At 43.4% G+C, this 26,681-nt stretch overlaps 1 protein-coding gene across 3 annotated transcripts; it reads right to left on the bottom strand.

The window, feature by feature from the left end:
* Window positions 1-29: 29 nt before the first annotated feature.
* Window positions 30-25,575, bottom strand: fam149a (family with sequence similarity 149 member A). Of its 3 annotated transcripts, none has more exons than XM_046324143.1 (15): window positions 25,098-25,575; window positions 16,918-17,007; window positions 16,481-16,613; window positions 16,032-16,174; window positions 15,695-15,826; window positions 9,688-9,849; window positions 9,323-9,516; window positions 8,938-9,092; window positions 8,633-8,736; window positions 8,161-8,394; window positions 7,687-7,813; window positions 7,113-7,235; window positions 5,687-5,765; window positions 4,533-4,688; window positions 30-1,967 (listed from the first exon to the last, which is right to left on the bottom strand). In XM_046324143.1, the coding sequence occupies exons 1-15, from the start codon at window positions 25,226-25,228 to the stop codon at window positions 1,891-1,893; spliced, it is 2,040 nt and encodes a 679-aa protein (XP_046180099.1). In that variant the 5' UTR covers window positions 25,229-25,575; the 3' UTR covers window positions 30-1,890. The 3 variants fall into 3 exon arrangements, with proteins under 3 accessions (XP_046180099.1, XP_046180098.1, XP_046180100.1); XM_046324142.1 differs by lacking the exon at window positions 25,098-25,575 and adding an exon at window positions 18,128-18,537; XM_046324144.1 differs by lacking the exons at window positions 30-1,967; window positions 25,098-25,575 and adding an exon at window positions 18,128-18,538 and having other exon boundaries at window positions 4,550-4,688; window positions 7,680-7,813.
* Between the last annotated feature and the right edge of the window lie 1,106 nt (window positions 25,576-26,681).

Raw genomic sequence — 26,681 nt, forward strand, 5'->3', positions numbered from 1 at the left:
ATTCCACTCCAGAAATACAAATGTGCATGTAACAGAAATAGCCATTTATTGCATAACAAAATTATATTGTTACAATTTCAAAACAATATTTGAATGAATGATCATTCCTTGAAAAACCTAGGGTTTTCAAGACACTGACATTTCTGTAGAAAACATAGTAGGAAGTAGGACCTAGCTCATCTTTTTCCTCCTAACATGGCTCATTTACCAAATGCATTTAATTCAGATTTAGTAATGACCTCGTGTTAAGAAGCAGCTAATAATCTGTATAAATGTTATGGTTTCATCAATCAATGTAATAATAAAAAACATTGTATTGAGAATAGTTTAGCCAAATGGAAATCCAATTGGACCCTTCTTCCTGTTGTTTCCATAAATCCCGGTTATGACAACATAGAATACAGCTACGGATGAGATTTACAATTGAACTACCGCAAGAGTTAGGATTTACGTTTTGAAGCCAGATGATGAGTCTGAGTTGGATATCGCAACATGCGCAACATCGCAAGTCTTCCGGGAATGCTTGAGAACTAGACCAAGCAGACCAGGCCAGGGTTTGGGGTTTATAGAAGACCAAGCAAACCAGGCCAGGTTTTGGGGTTTATAGAAGACAAAGCAGACCAGGCCAGGGTTTGGGGTCCATGAGAGAAGAGAAATTCTTCCTTAGTTCTCGAAATCTAAAGGCACAACTTATGAGACAATGTCTTAAGTAGTTGAACATGTTATTACTCCAACCAAGTGAAAGTGACACGTTTTCATTTTAGTCAAAAATACATTTATATTAAAGGAGTCCCTTTGATTTGATGGTATGCACCTGCGCAGTTCGGCACGTGGCGACCGTTAAACTTGATGATGTGTTTCTGAACGAGCTTAGCTAGCCAACGTCGCCATGACATAGAAATCCCGGATCACAGTTGAAGGCTATTGGGGAAGCAGTTTTTGCCTTTTTATTTTAAATACTTTTTTTTAGCACTTTTTTTTTACCACACGACCCTGCCAAGCCGCACTGCTTCTTGACACACTGCTTGCTTAAACCCGGAAGCCAGCCGCACCAATGTGTCAGAGGAAATACTGTCTAGCTGGCAACTGAAGTCAGCTTGCAATTGCCCGGCCTGCCACAAGGAGTCGCTAGAGGGTGATGGGACAAGGACATCCCAGCCGGCCAAACCCCTAATCCGGACAACGCTAGGCCAATTGTGCCCACCTCATGGGTCTCCCAGTCGCAGCCGGCAGCGACACAGCATGGGATTTAACCTGGGTCTGTAGTGACACCTCAATCACTGTAATGCAGTGCCTAAGACTGCTGAAACACTCGGGAGGCCTCATATTGTACTGTATTTGATATCACTTAGATTTTCACAAAAAAACAATCAATATTTCACTGGCGATTGTTGATTTTGGATGAAATATCAGCGTACGATTGCTTGTAAGCATAGACACTGCTTCACAATGCTAGCTAGCTTGCAAAATCAACATCTAGGTAAACAAACAGTAATGGACAATGTATTTAAATCACATTTGTCCTATCCTGTAATCGCTCTTGCCACATAAATAAACTACAATGTATCTAATTAAAACGGCAGATATAAAATATAACCAAGCAGATTTGTCCTGCTAAATGCCATTGCAACCTAAATGTGGTATTTTCAAATTAAAACCTTGTCCTTATTGTCCCCCCCTTATCTGCACATTGCGGTCTTACCTCTAGATAGCCACTGTCAGGGAGGCTAGCTAACTATCACCACAGCAATGGCTTCAAAACGTAAGTCCAAACTCTTGTTTTAGTTCTATGGTAAATCTCACCGTAGCTGTACTTCATCAAGTCACACCCATTAATTCCAATTGTTGGTGTTCCTGATGCATTCTGGTCTTCCTGTCTGGACTGTGCTCCTATGACAACACCACCTGGAGTCTCTTCTTCACATGACCAGGAAACCGACCAAACACTTTACGTTGATGAGGAACACCTGGATAAGTTTTATACTTCTGTTAAACTACAGTAGAAATGACACATGCTTAATTACTGCTTAATTTCCTTTCCCATTCAATTCACTTTTCTCATTTCCCTCTACTTATCTACCTACTAGCAATTTTCCTGTGCACATCAATCTACGAGCAGCACATTGCACTAAACCTTACTAGTGATGGAGAGAAAAAAAAATAGTTACATATCACAATATAGTTTATTATATGGTTACATGAGCCTTTTTTTGCTAGGTAGCGTTAGCTAGCGCTAGTTGGCTGTACCTGTGCCAAAACTCTGGTGTTTTTCATCCTATAGCTTGTTTTCCATCGCCACTTTTATATTTCCCTGACTGATCAAAACTCATGTTCTCATGGCCCTCTGGTGAGCGATATGTCTGGAACATCAAATCGGAGGGAAAAAACGCAGTATCGAATCGCAATACATATCGTATCGACACCTAAGTATGGTGATAATATGATAGAGGTGCCTCAGTATGGTGGTGATATGGTATCGTGAGGTGCCTCAGTATGGTGGTGATATGGTATCGTGAGGTCCCTCAGTATGGTGGTGATATGATATCGTGAGGTGCCTCAGTATGGTGGTGATATGGTATCGTGAGGTCCCTCAGTATGGTGATATGGTATCGTGAGGTGCCTCAGTATGGTGATATGGTATCGTGAGGTGCCTCAGTATGGTGATATGGTATCGTGAGGTGCCTCAGTATGGTGATATGGTATCGTGAGGTGCCTCAGTATGATGGTAATATGGTTTTGTGAGGTCCTTCAGTATGGTGGTAATATGGTATCGTGAGGTCCCTCAGTATGGTGGTAATATGGTATCGTGAGGTCCCTCAGTATGGTGATATGGTATGGTCCCTCAGTATGGTGATATGGTATGGTCCCTCAGTATGGTGATATGGTATGGTCCCTCAGTATGGTGATATGGTATGGTCCCTCAGTATGGTGGTAATATGGTATCGTGAGGTCCCTCAGTATGGTGGTAATATGGTATCGTGAGGTCCCTCAGTATGGTGATAATATGGTATCGTGAGGTCCCTCAGTATGGTGGTAATATGGTATCGTGAGGTCCCTCAGTATGGTGGTGATATGGTATCGTGAGGTCCCTCAGTATGGTGGTGATATGGTATCGTGAGGTCCCTCAGTGTGGTGATAATATGGTGTTGTGAGGTCCCTCAGTATGGTGGTGATATGGTATCGTGAGGTCCCTCAGTGTGGTGATAATATGGTATTGTGAGGTCCCTCAGTATGGTGGTGATATGGTATCGTGAGGTCCCTCAGTATGGTGGTGATATGGTATCGTGAGGTCCCTCAGTATGGTGATGATATGGTATCGTGAGGTCCCTCAGTATGGTGGTGATATGGTATCGTGAGGTCCCTCAGTATGGTGGTGATATGGTATCGTGAGGTCCCTCAGTATGGTGATGATATGGTATCGTGAGGTCCCTCAGTATGGTGATAATATGGTATTGTGAGGTCCCTCAGTATGGTGATAATATGGTATTGTGAGGTCCCTCAGTATGGTGATAATATGGTATTGTGAGGTCCCTCAGTATGGTGATAATATGGTATTGTGAGGTCCCTCAGTATGGTGATAATATGGTATTGTGAGGTCCCTCAGTATGGTGATAATATGGTATTGTGAGGTCCCTCAGTATGGTGATAATATGGTATTGTGAGGTCCCTCAGTATGGTGATAATATGGTATTGTGAGGTCCCTCAGTATGGTGGTGACATGGTATCGTGAGGTCCCTCAGTATGGTGATAATATGGTATGGTGAGGTCCCTCAGTATGGTGATAATATGGTATGGTGAGGTCCCTCAGTATGGTGATAATATGGTATTGTGAGGTCCCTCAGTATGGTGATAATATGGTATTGTGAGGTCCCTCAGTATGGTGATAATATGGTATTGTGAGGTCCCTCAGTATGGTGATAATATGGTATTGTGAGGTCCTTCAGTATGGTGATAATATGGTATTGTGAGGTCCCTCAGTATGGTGATAATATGGTATTGTGAGGTCCCTCAGTATGGTGATAATATGGTATTGTGAGGTCCCTCAGTATGGTGATAATATGGTATTGTGAGGTCCCTCAGTATGGTGATAATATGGTATTGTGAGGTCCCTCAGTATGGTGATAATATGGTATTGTGAGGTCCCTCAGTATGGTGATAATATGGTATTGTGAGGTCCCTCAGTATGGTGATAATATGGTATCGTGAGGTCCCTCAGTATGGTGGTGATATGGTATCGTGAGGTCCCTCAGTATGGTGATAATATGGTATTGTGAGGTCCCTCAGTATGGTGGTGATATGGTATCGTGAGGTCCCTCAGTATGGTGATAATATGGTATTGTGAGGTCTCTCAGTATGGTGATAATATGGTATTGTGAGGTCCCTCAGTATGGTGATAATATGGTATTGTGAGGTCCCTCAGTATGGTGATATGGTATTGTGAGGTCCCTAGCAATTCCCAGGCCTATGCAGTACCCTCTCCACTTTCCTCCTAATAACTCCATGTAGTCATTTGCCCTTTATACAGTATTTACCTAACAGCAGTGGTTCGGTCCCACTCTCTCCTTCCACAGAGGAGGATAGCGGGCGCTGGCGTCTCATCGTTGCCATGGTGCTCTCGGAGAAGCCACTGGAGCCGGAGCAGGTGATACCCACGCCAAAGCCTGTCACTCCAATCGGAGCACAGTCACCTAGGAGACCAGAGGTGACGCATTACGACATGCCCGTCTAACGCCGACACAGATATCGTCCCAAATGGCACCCTATTCTCTGGCTGCATTCCAACACTTAAGACACACCCTCGCCCCTCAGCGCTCAAATTAAGTGGACACTTCTGATGATGTATCATGACGTCTGACGAGTACATTTGCAGGGAAAAGGAGGAGGAAATTATTTTTAAATTGACTGCCCTTGGCTGGAAATTCATTCATCCTGCGATGATTGGGTTTTCAGCCACCGGTAGTTTGTGGGTGCGTTATATGTGCTACAGTCAATTATGATTGCATGTCTACTATAGAACTATTAATGTACGGCTACTGTATGAAGGAAAATGTTTTCCACAATTTCCAAAAGCTAAACAAACAAAAACATAATTCATTTTACGAGACGTGTTTGTGCATTAGTAGCACAATCTCTAACTTACTTATGTTTTTACTTACACCTTGTATGTTGACTCCATATTGACGTTGAGGTTTCGGCGGACTTTTCTTAGTGAATGTACAATCATCGCTAATTGAATTATGGGGTGTTTCAGCCCCAACATAATTGTATACTCGCAAACTCCATTAAGAACGAGGGCTGAAGTGCTTAGGTTGCAAACTTCCCTTTCTTGGCTAATAATTTGGACCAACAACAAATATGGCCGTGGGGTTTCCCCCAAGGGCATAAGGCGAGGGTAAGTGGACAAGGGTGTCTTTTATGAGTTGAACCGCAGCCTCTGTCTAATGCACTACTTTGAACCAGGGCCAATGGGGACGATGACACATTCTGCCTCTGCCTTTAACCTCCACTTTCCTCAAAGGCTGTAATAATAAATAATGAATTCCGACAACACGAGGCTATGAACACGCACTGAAAAATCTAAAACAATATTTACAATGTACATAATACTTATAGATCCCCCTGCACTGGACACCTGTCCTGTCATTTGTTGGCTAGACACATGAGTACACAGTACTATTGCGGTCACCTGGGTGAGTTCCTTTCCCAGTCTTCATGTGGCAGGTGAAATCCATGGGAGTGAACAATCGCTTCATGGGTGTGTCTGACTAGAAAACAAATAGCTGCTTTCAAGTCACATGTTAAAAGAAAAAGGATACTATTTGAGCAAACACCTAGATAAATAGTGGTAATATGCAACCTACACTAAAGTAATCCAAGTTAAAACAAGGATAATAATGTATTATGTTACCATGGCATTGTACAAAAAGATAGACAGCTTTTATTTATTTAGCCCTTATTTAACCAGGTAAATGAACCCTCTACAGACTAAGCCTTACTGTAACGAGTGCACTGAGAGTCGGGAAGCAAGTTCAATGACCACGCAACACCGCACCGACATGAAAACATAACACCTGAGGAAAGAACCAATGGGAGTGACAGATATAAGGAAGATAATCAAGGAGGTGATGGAGTCCAGGTGAGTGTCATGAGACAGAGTCAATAACACCTGAGGAAAGAACCAAGGGGAGGTGACAGATACAGGGAAGATAATCAAGGAGGTGATGGAGTCCAGGTGAGTGTCATGAGGTGCATGTGCGCAAGACGATGGTGACAGGTGTGCGGGATAATCAGCAGCCTGATGATCTAGAGGTCGGAGAGGGAGTATGCGTGACACTTACTGCTATTAGCCCACATAAACACGTTGAATAACATTTTCACTACATGGAACGAAAGATAGTCCCCCCCCCAAAAAAAATCAGTCCTACTGATAGATATAAAACCAAATTATTTTACATGTATTTAAACCCTTATTCTTGCCAGTAAACTGTCTCCACATATACTTCCATTCATTTTTTAAACTGGTACCGGGGGACCTTCAGACAAGTCTTGTGAGGCCTGTGGGCGTCCTGGAGTAAAACAACCGACATGTACGTGTCCGTGACAGTTGTATTTGTGTGTAGCCCAAGCTGTTCAGGCGCTACAGACATGACAGATCGGCTGTACCTCAGAGTAAAACGGAGAACACCATTGTGTCTGTGAGAGTCTCGTCTTTCCATAGAGGGGTCGTATGCTACATCATGGTCTGACAAACACCGCTCTAGCTCTGCCACCTTTCACCTCAGATGCAGAAGTGAAATATCGGCGGATGTGGTGGATTGAGACGCATCCAATGCAAAAACTGATCTCTAACTTAAATTGACAGATTTGAATGGGGATGTTTTTATTATGCTAATTAGATTTCCACAGGGGTGCAGACATCGACTCTAGGGGGCATTAAGAACACATCTTTTCCAATAACGAGTTGACCAAGTCGAGCAATAAACCCCGCTGCAAAGCAGACAGCTCTGTTCCCTTGATATAATGATAAGGGCATCTGTTCTGCAACAGACAGTAATACAATCTCTTCTACTGCCACTCCCACAGACAACCCCACCACTGTGTGTGTCTCGTACCCGGAGTATGTGTGTGGTGTTGGGACGAGACAGGGACTCCAAAAGCAGAGTGGGCTCTCTGAGGAGTGGAAGGATGGAGATGGGTACAGTGGTATGTCCTCCTTGCAGAATCCTCCCCCTGAGCTGTGAGAGAGAGAGAGAGAGAGAGAGAGAGAAAGCCCTTGAATTGAGAGAGAGAGAGAGAGAGAGAGAGAGAGAGAGAGAGAGAGAGAGAGAGAGAGAGAGAGAGAGAGAGAGAGAGAGAGAGAGAGAGAGAGAGAGAGACCAAAGTTCACTTGCCCTACAGCAGCACACACCTGCTCTTTGTACTGGAAATACGCATGTTTGCAAGGTCAGCCAAGCCAACACATATTTGCTTTCCATGTCCATGCAAATGCAAGAAGCGGAATCAATATGGTCATTTACGTTCGGTCAGAATGACAAGTAATTTAAAAGACATGTCATCATTACCCATTTATTATGGTATTCAGGCAAATGTAATTTACTATAACCTGCATTAGAATTGACACATTGATATACTAACTTCCTGTACTGACATTTGAGTACATTGACGAAACAGTAGGTCACCTGGTACCTGCATGGGTGCAGCAGTACACACTGAGGTCTCCAGCTCTGATTGGTCAGCATGGAGGAGAGGGAGGAGCCTCTGGTTCTGTATTGAACTGAGGATTGGGGACGGCTGTCCTTCTGTCACTGTGGTCCTATAGTACAAACCAGGACAATTACAGCCTTGTTATGATAGTTGGACGGCAGGTAGCAATGGGGCCAGTAACTGAAAGGTTGCTGGTTCAAATCCCAGAGTCAACTGGGTGAAAAATCTCTCGGTATGGCTATGAGCAAGTCACTTAACCCTAGCTGCTCTGTATAAGAGAGTCTGCTAAATGATGTAACACTTCTCTATAACAAAACTGCAATTTTATTGACCTAAAAAGGTAAATATTACCAAAACCAAGTCCTAATAATTTAATGTAGTTGCATATACCTATTATTTTGTTGCAATTAAACATCAGCCTAGCTTACTTATTAATATATACAGTAGATATCTCACAGTCTGGTTCCTCTGATGACCTGGTGTCTGGGGACAGTGTGTCTGGGGCTGAGGCAGCTCCTGGCCCTGCCCCTGGAGCTGGTACTTCTGGAGGTGGAGCAGATATGGAGCCTGGGCAGGGGCAGGCCTCGCTGGGCTGGGCCTGGGGCTCTGTGGGAGGGCGTACTACATGCTCTCCTGGATGGAGACATAGTGGGGGCTGGAGCTCTGCTGGGTCTGTCCTCCAGATCACAACTACAGAAAAGTTTTAAAAAGTAGTGATACTAATGACATTACTTAAAGTCATACCAGTGTGTCAATTTCTTTTCTAATCTATTTTAGATGTTGGAGTTCTTATTTGTACTCATCTCAAAGCCTAACAGAAAGGCTGCATCCCAAATGGTACCCTGTCCAGCCCCAAAGAGAAACAGGAATGGTTTTGTTTGTTCAGGATCAGACCCGAGCTTATAGCTGGGGATTCAGACAGACTTACTGAGACTTCTCTGCAAATCCATGTTGTCTTTGTTGAAGAGGCTTAGCTTGGATTGTCATAACACCATTTAAATTAATCTTGTAGGTACTTGATACCTGAGAGGCCTAGAAAAAAAACAAGTAAATAAATATAGCTCAAGGCTTGTTTTAAGGGGGCCTTGGCTCCTCTTTTGAGGCCATTGTAATAATTGTATTTGAGATAAATGTTAATTCAATTGAATGGTGTTGTTGCCAGAAGTGCACAAGCTCCTCTAGAGAGTCAATGGCAGCAGCTGACACTGTTTTGGTGGCTGGCAGACTTCTCACCTGTGTAGTGGGGCAACAGTTGGACCACAGCAGCATGCTACGTGTGTTGGAGCCCCTGGAGAGAGGGACACGCTGACATTTACTGTTGATGTGAGGAGAGGGATCACCCAAGACTCCACCAAGAGCCTCCAACACTCCTCTGTGACCTGCTCCACCTCCGGTAAAAACAAAATACTTTGATTCTTAACTAGGACCCAGAGTTTATCCTGGCCAGGTCAAGTGATCAGGTCTAACTCCTAGTCATAACACAGCATAACAAAAAGCATTAGTTATAACAGAGTTGGTGTGCAGTACCATGATTGCTGTGTATAATAGGCATATCGTCATTGGTATTCATGTAGTTCTATGGCAGCTCTGTAATACAGTGGTTTGTAGTTAGACAGACCAGTGATTTGTCTCTGCCAGTGTTTGTGGAGGAGCTCCCCCAGAGAGTTCACCACCTCCCTCCACATGTCATCAAAGGCCTCGTCAGCCACGGCATCCCTGATACAGGTGTGGGGAGACACAGGGGGTACCCCGGATCTCCCTGCTGCCCCCACAGATCCCGAGACTCCTCTCTGACTCACCCACTCATCCTCCCTGGGGAGAGAACACTGACGTCACGACACACTGGAGCAATAAGGCCCTTGTTCCACCCACAGGCTTGCACACAGACACACGCACACTCCCTCTCTCTCTCCCACAGGCTGTTATATGCTTCCACGTAATCTTGAAATATTATGCTTAGAAAGTAAAGTTCAAATGCCTTACGTGTCTTTGGCATCATAGGCAAGAAATTCCTCCATCCTTCCCTCTGCCTCGTAGACCTCTTCTTGTAGAAGGGATGAGTGATCACAGAGAGAGTGGGAGAGAGGGGTTGCCCCCTGCAATGTGCAGGGAGTTGGGGTAAGACCGTGACCTTCAACACATAACCTGCAGTCAGGAAAGCAGATTATTATGAGTTCAGTGCCTTGCAAAAGTATTCATCCCCTTTGCATTTTCCTATTCTGTTGCATTACAACCTGTCATTTAAATAGATTTTTATTTGGATTTCATGTAATGGACAAACACAAAATAGTCAAAATTGTTGAAGTGAAAAAAAAAGCTTGTTTCAAATTCTAAAAAAATTCTAAATGGTGGTGCAGTGGTGCATGCATATGTATTCACCCCCTTTGCTGTGAAGCCCCTAAATAGATCTGGTGCAACCAATTACCGTCAGAAGTCACATAATTAGTTCAATAAAGTCCACCTGTGTGCAATCTAAGTGTCACATGATCTTAGTATATATACACACACCTGTTCTGAAAGGCCCCAGAGTCTGCAACACCACTAAGCAAGGGGTACCACCAAGTAAGTGGCACCATGAAGACCAAGGAGCTCTCCAAACAGGTCAGGGACAAAGTTGTGGAGAAGTACAGATCAGGGTAGGGTTATAAAACAATATCAGAAACTTTGAACATCCCATGGAGCACCATTAAATCCATTATTTAAAAATGGAAAGAATATGGCACCACAACAAAGCTGCCAAGAGAGTGCCACCCACCAAAACTCACAGACCAGGCATGGAGGGCATTAATCAGAGGCATCAAAGAGACCAAAGATAACCCTGAAGGATCTGCAAAGCTCTACAGCGGAGATTGGAGTATCTGTCCATAGGACCACTTTAAGCCGTACACTCCACAGAGCTGGGCTTTACGGAAGAGTGGCCAGAAAAAAAGCAATTGCTTAAAGAAAAAGCAAACATGTTTGATGTTCGCCAAAAGGCATGTGGGAGACTCCCCAAACATATGGAAGAAGGTACTCTGGTCAGATGAGACTAAAATTGAGCTTTTTGGCCATCAAGGAAAACGCTATGTCTGGTGCAAACCCAACACCTCTCATCACCCATGCCAGGTCGCAGTTGTAAATGAGAACTTGTTCTGAACTAGCCTACCTGGTTAAATAAAGGTGAAATAAAAATAAATAAATCAACTCCGAGAACTCCATCCCCACAGTGAAGCATGGTGGTGGCAGCATCATGCTGTGGGTATGTTTTTCATCGGCAGGGACTGGGAAACTGGTCAGAATTAAAGGAATGATGGATGGCACTAAATACAGGGAAATTCTTGAGGGAAACCTGTTTCAGTCTTCCAGAGATTTGAGACTGGGACAGGAGTTCACCTTCCAGCAGGACAATGACCCTAAGCATAATGCTAAAGCAACACTCGAGTGGTTTAAGGGGAAACATTCAAATGTCTTGGAATGGCCTAGTCAAAGCCCAGACCTCAATCCAATTGAGAATCTGTGGTATGACTTAAAGATTGCTGTACACCAGCAGAACCCATCCAACTTGAAGGAGCTGGAGCAGTTTTGCCTTGAAAAATGGGCAAAAATCCCAGTGGCTAGATGTGCCAAGCTTATAGAGATATACCCCAAGAGACTTGCAGCTGTAATTTCTGCAAAAGGTGGCTCTACACAAAGTATTGACTTTGGGGAGTGAATAGTTATGCACGCTCAAGTTCTATTTTTTTGTTTGTTTCACAAGAAAAAAATATTTTGCATCTTCAAAGTGGTAGGCATGTTGTGTAAATCAAATGATACAAAATAATTTTAAATCCAGGTTGCAAGGCAACAGAATAGGACAAATGCCAAGGGGGTGAATACTTTCACAGGCCACAGTATACCTATTTCAGACAGAATTCATGCTATGTTGCCAGTAAAAAAAATGTCACTGTTTATATACCAAAGGTATTTTTCATTGTAATGACCCAAGCGAAGCCTTCAGAGGGTTATGAAACAATGTGAAGTACAATAGCTCTTCACAGAACATAGGGCTATTTACATTGATGCCAAAATATTTACCCCTGATACTAACCTAGGTCGAGTGTCCTACTGGAAGCTAAATAGCTCCTTGTTAAATAATGATATAATTAAGTTTGAGGTTAAACCTCTGCTCTCACACTTTTGGGAAAGAGCTTGTGAAGAACAATCTTATCGCAAGAACTGGGAGCTCTTTAAATTTGAAGTGGCCAAAGACCTTAGAAAATCTGGTGGTAATCTTGCTAAGACCAGAAGAGCTGAGGAGGAAAAGGTGATCATTAAGATAACTTCCTTTTCTCAGAGGTCCCCAGCCGGCCTCTCAGGGGAGTAGAACATGGAACTGATTGAGTTACAAAATAATATGGATAATAAATACACACACACACACATATATATGATTAAATAAACTGGATAATATATATAGATTAAAAGCAGAAGGAGCCTTTATTAGATCTAGGAAAAAATGGCTTGGTGAGGGAGAACAGAATTCATCCTATTTCATTCTACAAATAACACTATTCATAATTTAAACATTGATGGTGTTATTACAGATGACCAAACAAGACTTGCTAACTACTCTAGCATTTACATTTTTTACTTAACATTAATACATGTGAACCTACGAATATAAATATAAATATTGTGTGACACCCTCATATTATGGTATGCCAGTGAAAGAAGTGCTTAGATATTTAGGCATAACTGTAGAGGCTAAATGTTAACCTTCTTATTTAAAAACCCAGAAGAAGCTAAATCAATGTCTACAGAGGGATGTATCTTTAAAAGGAAGAGTCCTAATAACCAAGGCTGAAGGTATCTATTTTATCTTGGGGGTAAAATAAGCAAAGACATAGACCAGATGCTTTTCAACTTTCTGTGGAGAAACCGAACTGTTGTAATGAACACTTATGAGTATGGTGGGCTGAATTATCTGGACTTTACTACCTTAAATAATACTTTTGAAATCAATTGGATAAATTAATTCCTAAGAAGACCCCCTTCTATGTGGAAATGTATTCCTCATCATGTCTTCTCTACTTTTGGTGCCCTTAACTTCATGTTGGTTTGGAATTATATTGGCACATTTCCAGTGAAACTCTGCTTTTCATACTGTACCTCCTAGCCCAAATGTCCTTTGTATGTTCTTTATATAAACAGTTGAAGTCAGAAGTTTACATATACCTTAGCCAAATACATTTAAACTCAGTTTTTCACAATTCCTGACATTTAATCCTAGTAAAAATTCCTTGTCTTGGGTCAGTTAGGATCACCACTATTTTAAAAATGTGAAATGTCAGAATAATAGTAGAGAGAATGATTTATTTCAGCTTTTATTGTTCAGCTTACATTGTTGTTAATCTAACTGCGTTGTCCGATTTAAAATAGACTTTACAGCGAAAGCATACCATGCGATTGTCTGAGGAAGGCGACCACATCAACATATTTTCAACCAGAACAGGCTTCAGAAAATTACAAATAGCAATGAAATAAATCACTTACCTTTGAAGATCTTCCTCTGTTTGCAATCCCAAGGGTCCCAGCTACAACATGAATGGTCGTTTTGTTAGATAAAATCCTTCTTTATATCCCAAAAAGTCAGTTTAGTTGGCGCCATGGATTTCAGTAATCCACTCGTTCAACATCCACTCGTTCAAAGGAGTCCAAAAAGCTACCGCTAAAATTCAAACGACCTTTTTATTTAATTCTCAGGTTCTCTAAAATGTAAATAAACTATAATATTTAATACGGAAAGTAGTACGTTAAATAGGAAAGCAAAATTAGTAAGCGCGCCCTCTCCCTCGCGCGCCGAAAGACTGATATTGTTCCGGTGATCTCTTCACCAAATCTCCAAATTCTTGCTTGTTTTTCAAAAGACAAGCCTGAAACCTTCAATAAAGACTGTTGACATCCAGTGGAAGCCATAGGAATTGCAATCTGGGAGACGGAATTACATAGGGCCCATAGCTTTCCATTGTAAAAAAAACAATATCTGGTTGGTTTTTCTTCGGATTTTCATCTGCCATATCAATTCTGTTATAGTCTCAGATAGTGTTTTCTATTCAATGCTACCAATTATATGCATATTCTGGCTTCTGGGCCTGAGTTACAGGCAGTTTACTTGGGGCACATCAGTCAGGCAGAAATTCAGGAAACTAGACCCTATCCCTAAGAAGTTCTTCCTGACTGATGTCTTGAGATATTGCTTCAATATATCCACATCATTTTCCTACCTCATGATGCCATCTATTTTGTGAAGTGCACCAGTCCCTCCTGCAGCAGACCAGAGGACATTTCTCCAGAAAGTACGATCTTTGTCCCCACGTGCAGTTGAAAACCGTAGTCTGGCTTCTTTATGGCAGTTTTGGAGCAGTGGCTTCTTCCTTACTGAGCGGCCTTTAAGGTTATAGGACTCATTTGACTGTGGATATAGATACTTTTGTATCTGTTTCCTCCAGCATCTTCACAAGGTCCTTTGCTGTTGTTCTGGGATTGATTTGCACTTTTCGCACCAAAAGACGTTCACCTCTAGGAGAGAGAACGCGTCTCCTTCCTGAGCATTATGATGGCTGCGTGGTCCCATGGTGTTTATACTTGCATACTATTTTTTTGTACAGATGAATGTGGTACCTTCAGGCATTTGGAAAGTGCTCCCAATGATGAACCAGACTTGTAGAGGTCTACAAAAATAATTCTGAGGTCTTGGCTGATTTCTTTTGATTTTCCAATGATGTCAAGCAAAGAGGCACTGAGTTTGAAGGTAGGCCTTGAAATACATCCACAGGTACACCTCAAATTTACTCAAATGATGTCAATGAGCCTATCAGATGCTTCTAAAGCCATGAAATAATTTTCTGGAATTTTGAAAGCTGTTTAATAGGCAGCGTCAACTTAGTGTCTGTAAACTTCTGACCCACTGGAATTGTGATACAGTGAATTATAAGTGAAATAATCTGTCGGTAAACAATTGTTGGAAAAATTACTTGTGTCATGCACAAAGCAGATTTCCTAACCGACTTGCCAAACTATAGTTTGTTAACATGAAATTTGTGGTGTGGTTGAAAAAAACGAGTTTTAATTACTCCAACCTAAGTGTATGTAAACTTCCGACCTCAACTGTACCGGTGTTACCCATGTACTTTTTGTATTGATTTGTTGTTAATAAAAAATATGCACTTTTTTTTGGCTAAAACAATCAAATAAAAAGCTGGGACAAGTTTTCAGAGGCATCGAAGGATTTTTTTGTAAGAAAATAACACAACCATGACTGTGTCTCGATGCGGGTTTTCATGTACCACATGTTTTACTCCCTGCCCCTTTCAGATAAAAAAAACAGAAGGCACTGTATAAGGCAGACAGTATGGTAAAGAAAGTCAGGTTTTGATATAAAAGGGATTTTAGTTCGCTATGGTCTGAGAAAACATCACGGTTGTTTAAATCTTTCAGAGTTCATCTTGACGTGTACTTGGATTAGGTCTTTTGGCATTTCTCCTTACTAGATCATTTCTAGATCATTGTTTTGGATCACCTTTGAAAGCATACTGTGCTACCACTTGCATTGTATTCATACCATACTACAGTATGTGTATTTATGCAGCCAGACAGTCATTCTCCCACTAGTCTGGCTCCCTCACTGAATCCTGAACAAACAAGGCTGTAATAGGTGTGTTTAAGTAGGTGTGTTTAATAAGGTATTAGTTTGGAATTGATTAGTAAACAAACAACTGTGTTGCCTGGAGACAGACTGCCTGGATGTTATTCCCAGAACCATGGCAGATTGCTCATTATGCCATCTGTCCCTTCGTTGGCCCACTGCCACAGAGCTCACCTCCACAACACACACCTGAACACACAACCATAATACCACTCCTCCAAAATTCTCATGTCTGCTCTGTTGCATTGGGAAACCAACTGAAGCACCGTGAGATGTTAGCGTCATGTTGTTGTTTTTGTGTAGTATACACAAGGAGCCAGGCCTTACTCTCCAGAGTTCTCCCTCTTGTCCACACACGGGGACAGCACTGCACTCCCTCTCCCTCCACTGGCCTCCACTCTCCTGTGAACGTACTGAAACCCTTCCTGATTGGGCGACTCCAGCTGATTACCCAGAATTCTGTGAAGGAAAGACAGAAACAATATAAGAAAGTATTGGAAAGAGACACAGAGAGCCAATTCAATTAAACACTTTCACATGACTTTATTTGCATCCCAACTGGCACCCTATTCCCTATGTAGTGCACTACCCTTGACAGGAGCCCATAGGGTAAAGAAGTGCAGTATAGATAGGCATTTGGGACATGTCCATGCTGTTGGTGTACCTGAGGTGTGGGGAGTGTCCGTTCCACTCCTGACACTCTTCCTGCAGTCCCAGGGAGCTGCTGTTCACCCTCCCTTCATACAGCAGCTCGTCCACATCACTGAATAGCTGACGCACACGCTGGGTGTTCACTCTGTCAAACTCCTGAATAAACCACAGGAGGACCACACTCACAAGACCTTCTTTACTGCAAAGGGCTCTGTGTGTGTGTTTTTTATTTTATTTTTATTTTACCTTTATTTTATGAGGCAAGTCAGTTAAGAACAAATTCTTATTTTCAATGACGGCCTAGGAACAGTGGGTTAACTGCCTGTTCAGGGGCAGAACGACAGACTTGCCAGCTCGGGAGTGTTTTCCAACACTCTAACCACTAGGCTACCCTGTGTGTGTGTGTGTGTGTGTGTGTGTGTGTGTGTGTGTGTGTGTGTGTGTGTGTGTGTGTGCTCATACATCATATCTCCATGAGTAGAGAGAGCTCTGTTCAGTAGAGAGGCCTGTATCACAGCTCTGAGTCTCAGACCAGCAGGTGAGGAGTCTCTCAGGGGTCACTCCTCCACAGGAAGACTGGTATGAAGACAACTCCCTGGAGGAATACATTAGCATCAGAGAAGACCTCACCCACAATGGTTGCATCCCAACTGGCACTCTATTCCCTATATAGTGCACAATGTTTGACCAAGGGCTCTGGTCAAAAGTAGTGGTCAAAGGTAGTGCACTATAGAGGGAATAGGGTGCCATTGGAGAAGCAGACCTGGTTGTCCATTATGAAACAAGTCGTTATATAAAATGTTACTTATGGCTGTTAAATCTACTGTTAAAACATTTACTACCGATTTCTATCAATGGAAAATTACAACGTAACACATGATTGATTTGAAGCACAGTACCTTAGCTGACTTGCAATGGCCACTCCTTGACTGCCTCGGGTGAAGAGGGACGGGTTTGAGAAAATGCTCTTCTCGCTGACCAGCTTTTTCCTGGAACAAATGCAAAGAAAAGCTGTCAATGTTTAAAATTTTTGCTTCGCGCGGAAGTATAGTAGGTAGGTAGATGGAAGGCAGATGAGGAAGTTCCATACCTATGTGATTATCTTGCATACATTATACATACCACATAACAGTCAAGTCACACCCGATACGTCACCTCCATACTTACCTGATGAGTTGACAGTGCCAAACAGATGTCCCGTTCAAAAGGACACCGGCAACATTAGCACACTGATGGTAACAAACCCCCACCCAGGACGTACAACAGCACCCCAGCCAGCTTTCTTCCACTGACTGACTAACCCCCCTAATCCTCCTGCTAGTTATGACATCAATAATTCAACCTGAACAAGGCACGGTAATAAATATGCTGACAATTACATGCCTGAATGAGTTAGTCTACTACTTCATCTTTTGTTGTTTGTTTGAAATAAAGATGGATAGACAGAATTAGGATAAAAACATTGAAATATATATTTCAAATTCATATCCACATGTCATATTGTTTCAATTTCTTGCATACTATGTCCCTGGATTTCCATTTAAATGTCTCTTGTACACAATGTAATCTAAGGAGAGAATAGCACAAACTGGTGTGAGGTAAATGTACACTGTCTGATAATGCCATTTCTAGTCCCTGCTGAGTTCTCGGCTGGGATAATGAACAGCGTGTCCTGACACTATTGCAACATACACAGCATACTACAAATATTACAATGAACTATGTCATAGAGCAATGGAACTGTTAAACCGCTGAAAAGTCATTACAAGATGGAAACTGAAACCAAATCAGTGCTCGACTTGGCTGAAATAGGTGCCGGTACTCATTTTGGGTGCTGGTACTATTTATATTTAGGTGCAGGAGGTACACAAATACTTTGAGCTAATATTCTATAAAGAGGAACAGGAGCTCAAGCTGTGGAAAATGTCAGGTGCCAGTTCTCAACTCCGGTGATCTCTTGCCCAAGTCAAGCACTGAACAAAATGTCTTTGAAACTAGACGCCATCAGGTGATACAGATGAATGGAGTAGAGATAAATGTCTCAAATATGCATTTTTTTATAATCAATTAACTATAGCTTCCTTACAAAAAAAACATGACTTGACTTACCCTATGACGATGAGTGCCCTGCCCCTGCTGTGTTCCCCTAGCCTACAGTAGTCCGTGTGGAGCGGGTGGACCAGCAGTGGGAGGCTGGAGCCAGGCAGGGCCCCCAGGTTGAGGGAAACACCCTGGGTAACGGCAGCCGCAGGCATCTACTCTCCCTCCCTAGAGGTGCCTGGAGCCAAAGAGCCAGGGGTTGTCCACTGCCTCCTCCTCAGTTGTCTGACCCGGCTGTCCACCCCAGCACTCTGCCCGGCACACCTCAGCCCACACTCACGCATCTCCAGCCAAAGGTTCCTCCTCCCCCGCCTCCTCTCCTGCCTCCTCTCTGGCTGGTACAGTAAAGGTCAAAGCAAACCCCAGGGTGCTGGTCACGCACAAGGTGACGGTCTTCTCATCTTCCCCCCCACCTCCGACGCCCCACCTTCAGATCACCAGATGACTCTGATACCTTCTTACGGTCTGACCCTGGTTGAAACTCCCTGCTGACGTCTCTCCTCTCTTTCTCTATCCCTCCCTCCCCTCTCGTCTATCCCTCCCTCTCATCTATCCCTCCCCTCCCTCTCATCTATCCCTCCCCTCCCTCTCATCTATCCCCCTCCTATCCAGTCTATCCCTCCCCTCCCTCTCATCTATCCCTCCCCCTACTCCCTTCTATCCCCCCTCCTATCCAGTCTATCCCTCCCCTCCCTCTCATCTATCCCTCCCCCTACTCCCTTCTATCCCCCCTCCTATCCAGTCTATCCCTCCCCTCCCTCTCATCTATCCCTCCCCCCTCTCATCTATCCCTCCCCCTACTCCCTTCTATCCCCCTCCTATCCAGTCTATCCCTCCCTCCCTCTCATCTATCCCTCCCCTCCCTCTCATCTATCCCTCCCCCTACTCCCTTCTATCCCCCCTCCTATCCAGTCTATCCCTCCCCTCCCTCTCATCTATCCCTTCCCTCCCTCTCATCTATCCCTCCCCCTAGTCCCTTCTATCCCCCCTCCTATCCCGTCTATCCCCCCTCCTATCCCCCCCTCCCTCCCCTCCCTCTCATCTATCCCTCCCCTCCCTCTCATCTATCCCTCCCCTCCCTCTCATCTATCCCTCCTCCCCTCCCTCTCATCTATCCCTCCCCCTACTCCCTTCTATCCCCCTCCTATCCCGTCTATCCCTCCCCTCCCTCTCATCTATCCCTCCCCCTACTCCCTTCTATCCCCCCTCCTATCCCGTCTATCCCTCCCCTCCCTCTCATCTATCCCTCCCCCTACTCCCTCCCCCCCTCCTATCCCGTCTATCCCTCCCCTCCCTCTCATCTATCCCTCCCCCTACTCCCTTCTATCCCCCCTCCTATCCCGTCTATCCCTCCTCCCCTCCCTCTCCTGTCTATCCCTCTCCTCCCTCCCGTCTATCCCTCCCCCTACTCCCGTCTACTCCTCCTGTCTATCCCTCCCTCTCCTATCCCTCCTCCTCTTCCCGTCTATCTCTCCTCCCCTCCCCGTCTATCCCTCCTCTTCCCCGTCTATCCCCTCCCTCCCATCGATCCCTCCCCTCCCATCTATCGCTCTCCTCCAGTCTAACCCTCCCCCTCCCGTCTATCCCTCCCCTCCCTCCCGTCTATCTCTCCTCCCCGTCTATCCCTCCCCTCCCCCGTCTATCCCCTCCCTCCCATCTATCCCTCTCCTCCAGTCTAACCCTCCCCCTCATGTCTATCCCTCCCCCTCCCTCCCGTCTATCCCTCCCCTCCAGTCTATCCCTCTATCCCTCCCCCTCCCTCCCGTCTATCCCTCCCCTCTCGTCTATCCCTCCCCTCTCGTCTATCACCTCCTCCCTTCTATCCCTCTCATCCCATCTATCCCTCTCCTCCCTCCATCTATCCTCCCCCCCTTCTTCCTCTCTCTCCCCCTTCCTGCTGTCTCTTCTATGTCTATTGGTCTGCTGGTGACAGGCAGTTCAGTGATTCATTAGTTGCATGCACGTGCAAACACACAGACACAGACACACACACTTACTAGTACATCATATCACTGCTATGTCTCCTGTCTGGCATCCGGTCTTCATCTCTCTTCCTACCCTTTCCTGTTCTGTTTCCACTCATCTCTCTCTCATTCTTTTCTCCCTGAATCCTTCTCCATCCCATAGCAACAAATGCTACCCATACATCTTTCTCTCATTCTTTTCTCCCTGAATCCTTCTCCATCCCATAGCAACAAATGCTACCCATACATCTCTCATTCTTTTCTCCCTGAATCCTTCTCCATCCCATAGCAACAAATGCTACCCATACATCTTTCTCTCATTCTTTTCTCCCCTGAATCCTTCTCCATCCCATAGCAACAAATGCTACCCATACATCTTTCTCTCATTCTTTTCTCCCTGAATCCTTCTCCATCCCATAGCAACAAATGCTACCCATACATCTTTCTCTCATTCTTTTCTCCCTGAATCCTTCTCCATCCCATAGCAACAAATGCTACCCATACATCTTTCTCTCATTCTTTTCTCCCTGAATCCTTCTCCATCCCATAGCAACAAATGCTACCCATACATCTTTCTCTCATTCTTTTCTCCCTGAATCCTTCTCCATCCCATAGCAACAATTGCTACCCATACATCTTTCTCTCATTCTTTTCTCCCTGAATCCTTCTCCATCCCATAGCAACAATTGCTACCCATACATCTTTCTCTCATTCTTTTCTCCCTGAATCCTTCTCCATCCCATAGCAACAATTGCTACCCATACATCTTTCTCTCATTCTTTTCTCCCTGAATCCTTCTCCATCCCATAGCAACAAATGCTACCCATACATCTTTCTCTCATTCTTTTCTCCCTGAATCCTTCTCCATCCCATAGCAACAAATGCTACCCATACATCTTTCTCTCATTCTTTTCTCCCTGAATCCTTCTCCATCCCATAGCAACAAATGCTACCCATACATCTTTCTCTCATTCTTTTCTCCCTGAATCCTTCTCCATCCCATAGCAACAATTGCTACCCATACATCTTTCTCTCATTCTTTTCTCCCTGAATCCTTCTCCATCCCATAGCAACAATTGCTACCCATACATCTTTCTCTCATTCTTTTCTCCCTGAATCCTTCTCCATCCCATAGCAACAAATGCTACCCATACATCTTTCTCTCATTCTTTTCTCCCTGAATCCTTCTCCATCCCATAGCAACAAATGCTACCCATACATCTTTCTCTCATTCTTTTCTCCCTGAATCCTTCTCCATCCCATAGCAACAAATGCTACCCATACATCTTTCTCTCATTCTTTTCTCCCTGAATCCTTCTCCATCCCATAGCAACAAATGCTACCCATACATCTTTCTCTCTGTTTCCTTATTTCCTTGGCTCCCACAGCAACAGTTGAGCCCCAGTGAGTGGAAGACCGGTCGGTCCCACCTGTGGTTCAGTAGAGCGTTCATGTGGAAAAACCACACCTTGCTATCTTTGTCATTTTCTCCCCCTGGGCAGAGAGTCTAGCAGCACAAAGAAAATGCTGTCCTCATCATGTTTCTAGAAGCTCGTTCATTAAAATAATAAATGCACAGAAAAAAAGATGCATGTGGGGGAAAAGCTTCATTTCCGCAAAAGGAATCAAACTTAACTTGAATGTGAGGGGGATCCTGTATACTTCCTGTAAACACCACACACTACCACCCTCTAGTAAACAAGAACAAAAACCCTCCTGTGTGGTATGGATGGCAAAGGAAAACTAATTAGCGAGAGAGTGATGCAGGCGGCTTAACGGTTGGTGGAGGTCAAAGAGGAGGGTGGACGTCGCAGTCAGACAGCTCACATTTCCCTCACAGAGCAAATGCCAAACCAGCCGAACACAACCCAGCCGAACACAACCCAGCCAACACATGCTCATCAAACTTTCAGCAACAGCACAGGTACAGAAAGGCCCACCTAATTGAAATGGAGTCATATTCTCCCAGGCCTTTGTGAGGCAACAATAGTACAGTGATTTCATAGGGCTTGAGAAACCATCCCTGTGAGATCTCTGCTGCTCCATATCTGCTTTTCTGTCAATTGAGTGACCACCAAGGTTATTATAGTAAATGAAAACGAAAAGTAAATCATGATAAAACTATTCAGTTAACTGAAATAAAATGATTAACAAACCGGTTTGAATAACTAAAACTATACTGAAACTATTATCTTTGGCACTAAAACCATTCAAATAAAATAAAAACCAAAATTAAGTATTTTCAGTTTTTTTAGGGGGCAAAAATCAAATGGGGTTTTCAAGTTTTTTTTTCTGATTGGGTTTTCAAACTTCTTAGTCTGGCGGGTCACATGGACACTGACTTTGTCATTTAAAATGTAGACTCAGCAAGATGGCGTCGAAATAAACATATCACACACTCACAAACTGAAATTATAATAGTATGTGTGTACATTGTACAATCAATTAGTGAGAGAGCGCCTCAAATATTACATTTATTTGTATACAGTATATCCACCGTCCACATAAATCCCTGCAAATCTGTTCTTGTTTCAGTCATGTCTTTGGTCACGTTCACATGGTTATACAAAGACTCCCTAATGCGTGACAATAGAGCCTCCCACAGTGCAGGTGACGGCTGCATGGTGCAGCTGGTGAGAAGCAGCTGCAGAAACTGGCAGTCAAAACATCATGTCCTTTAATTGCATGATATTTGTAAAGTACATGTAGGTGTAAAGGATGTCTCGCTGCTTCCTCATGATTCAGCTCACACCGAGGCTCGACCCCAGGACCTCTGCCTTGCTAGCACTAGTGACCGGCCTTCTGAAGTGTGTTGCCAGTCTGCGCCAGGCTAAAAGCTAGCAATTCAGGCTGCGGAATATGTTTTACACATCCCCATGTGCTACGCAGTCCTCAGTCTGACAATTGTTCTCCCCAGAATGCAACACTCCTTGAAAAGCGGTAACCGACGACGGTCATCAACTTGGCAAAAATGATCCGCTCGAAAGCGGCCATTGAGATGAGCACGATGCAAGGCTTTCATCTCACACAGTCAGAAAGAATACCTGGGATATGTGCATTTACCAGTGGAGGCTGCTGAGGGGAGAACGGCTCGTAATAAATGTCTGGAATGGAGAAAATGGAATGGTATCAAAAACATGGTCTTCATATGTGTGATCCCATTCCATTACACTGCATTCCAGCCATTTGAATGAGCTGTCCTCCCCTCAGCAGCCTCCACTGCACAACACACTGTTACAATGTGGTAGCTACAGGACCAAAACAGCTGGGAAGTTTAGCCTCGCGCTTCAGTGCTCCTGGTTCTTGAGGAAATGTATCCACTACTACTAGTGTACTTGGTGCAGCTAAATCTCCATTTCTCTGAGTCTACCTTTAAAGATAACGTAACCTATGACCTGACCCATCACCTTATGCATTACTGTCCAATTAGCTTGGCGGTTAGAAGCATTGAGCCATTAACCGAAAGGTTGCTGATTTGAATCCCTGAGAAGGCAAGGTGGATAAGTCTGCCATTCTGCCGTTGAGCAAGGCAACTAACCCCATGCAACAACATCCTGCTCTCCAGTCAACGTCGATTAAGGCAGCGGAAGACATATTTCGGTTGAATGCATTCAGTTGCGCAACTGACTAGATATCCTTCCCTTCGCAGTGGAAAAAGTGACATCACAAAAAATATACAACACATAAATGGCTCCGAGCCTCTCACCCATAGGCTACTTTCTGTTAATGTGCATCATGTGATTTTAACCAATTATGAGCAATAATTTCCTTCTAATTGTCTACTAATTGGTTGTTGATGTCATTGGAAACACTTATCTTCCTCTCTTTTTGACTGGCGTGTTGCTGGAAATGATGAATTTTTTAAATTTCCCTTGAAAAGTTCAGAGCCCTCATTCTCTATTCTTTTCACAAGAGGTCACTAAAATACCATTTATCAAACTGCTGGAGCGTCACTTTGCCTAACCCCTATGCATTACGTTACCACACAAAATATAGCAGACATACTACTGCCGTGATTTCACTTAAATCCATATTCATGCAATGGCTACAACTGAGACTATTTAACAACAATTATAAACTGGATGGTTCGAGCCCTGAATGCTGATTGGCTGACAGCAGTGGTATATCAAACCGTATACCACAGGTATGACAAAACATTTAGTTTTACTGCTCTAATTAGGTTGGTAACCAGTTTATAATACGTAGCAATAAGACACCTCTGGCGTTTGTGATATATGGCCAATATACAACGGCTAAGGGCTGTTGTCGTCGTGCATAGTAATAATAACAATACTATCCCTTAGCAAGGTATATTGGCCTTATACCACACACCCTCGGGCCTTATTGATTAAAATTATAGCCCGCATTAACGTTCTTTTCAAATCAAATTAAGTGAATGCAATAGCAGTCCCTCGTCTCATTATCTGAGACAGAGAGGTACTCAGGGGGTATTTAAGCCGTAACTATGCCTTAACCATGCTATCAGGGTACATGGAGCAATTAGATATAGCTGTGGCAAAGGAAAGACTACACCTTGATTCTCTGACATTGGCCCTGTATTAATTAGTCATATCAAGATGCCATTGAGGGACAAAATAAATGAAATATTGAGAGCTGTAGTTTTAGACTTGGTCAGTGGCTTACTAATGAACCATGGTCAACTCTCCCTTATTTATTTTTGGATTTGTCCAAAGGAATAAAACAAATCTGTAGAATTTAAAGAGTGCTTCTGCTTCTATTCCGATGTGTGTAAAACAACTCAGATCTGAACAGATGGAGCAGACCAGTTGATGAGGAAATTAATAAAGGGGTCAGAAGACATCTGCACATGATACGTTTTTTTCATTAACCTCCATAGTTCTATCAACTTTACATTAAACAACAAATACTTACACAGTGGAAGGTGCGTATCACAACATTTTAAATAATTCCACAAAGCAAAAGTATTTCCAACTTTTGGTTGTGATAAATCAGAAGGAAAAAAAGCTTAAAATTATGCATTTAGGGAATCTTACTTTGAACTGTCATCCTTCTGTGGCATCGATTGCTGTCTGCTTGTGCTCGGCCTCTTCCATTGATACTGATCTCTGTCAAGCAGGAACCATTTGTCGGAATTAAGATACATTATTTCTAACAAACACTCCATGGGCTATGGAGCCTGCAGATCCTTTATATGCGTTGTCTGTGCCTGGACCGTCATGAAAAAAGCCTAAACTCGTCCTAGTCCCTACTTTCAACTGATCCCAGGTCGGCTCGGTGTCGAGAGACGTAAACTATGAATGGGAATGCGACCGCAGCCTCGCATCCCAAATGAACCGAGCCTGGCAGCACGTGTGCCTGCCAGATGCAGGTGGTTGCTACGCCAAACAAATGTGGAGAATCTGATTGGACCAAGGACCTTCGCTACTGTATCAGGCTTTGATCTAGCCTACTACATCAAATACTTTTACTGAATGTATTGTATTCCTGCATTGCATTCAATATGTTAGTTGTAACCAAAGTAAAATAGGACCATGTTGGTAGGCGATAAAACAGACGAGTTACAGTGCCTTCGGAAAGTACTCAGACCCTTTGAGTTTTTCCACGTTTTGTTACCTTAGTCTTATTCTAAAATGTATTACAAATAAATAAATCCTCAGCAATCGACACAAATTATAGCATAATCACAAAGCGCAAACAGGTTTTTAGACATTTTTGCAAATTTATTAAAAATCCAAATTTAAAATAGTTTATTCAGACACTTTGCCATGAGACTCGAAATTGAGCTCAGGTGCATCCTGTTCCAAATTTAAAATAGTTTATAATAATAATAATAAATGCCATTTAGCAGACGCTTTTATCCAAAGCGACTTACAGTCATGTGTGCATACATTCTACGTATGGGTGGTCCCGGGGATCGAACCCTTTGCCATGAGACTCGAAATTGAGCTCAGGTGCATCCTGTTTCCATTTATTAATGTTGAGATGTTTCTACAAATTGATTGGAGTCCACCTGTGAAATTCAGTTGATTGGACATGATTTGGAAAGGCACACACCTGTCTATATATATATATACAGTGGGGAGAACAAGTATTTATACACTGCCGATTTTGCAGGTTTTCCTACTTGCAAAGCATGTAGAGGTCTGTAATTTTTATCATAGGTACACTTCAACTGTGAGAGACGGAATCTAAAACAAAAATCCAGAAAATCACATTGTATGATTTTTAAGTAATTAATTTTCATTCATTTCCAGAGTTACTCTGTGGAGATGGGAGAACCTTCCAGAAGGACAACCATCACTGCAGCATTTCGCCAATCAGGCCTTTATGATAGAGTGGCCAAACGGAAGCCACTTATCAGTAAAATGTATATGACAGCCCGCTTGGAGTTTGCCAAACGACACCTAAATATTCTCAGATCATGAGAAACAAGATTCTCTGGTCTGATGAAATCAAGATTGAACTATTTGGCCTGAATGCCAAGCGTCACGTCTGAAGAAAACCTGGCACCATCCCTATGGTGAAGCATTAGTGGTGGCAACATCATACTGTGGGGATGTCTTTCAACGGCAGGGACTGGAAGACTAGTCAGGATGGAGACAAAGAATGAACAGAGC

The sequence above is a fragment of the Oncorhynchus gorbuscha genome, linkage group LG23 (genome assembly GCF_021184085.1).
Source record: "Oncorhynchus gorbuscha isolate QuinsamMale2020 ecotype Even-year linkage group LG23, OgorEven_v1.0, whole genome shotgun sequence".
In the NCBI taxonomy this organism is placed as follows: Eukaryota; Metazoa; Chordata; class Actinopteri; order Salmoniformes; family Salmonidae; genus Oncorhynchus; species Oncorhynchus gorbuscha.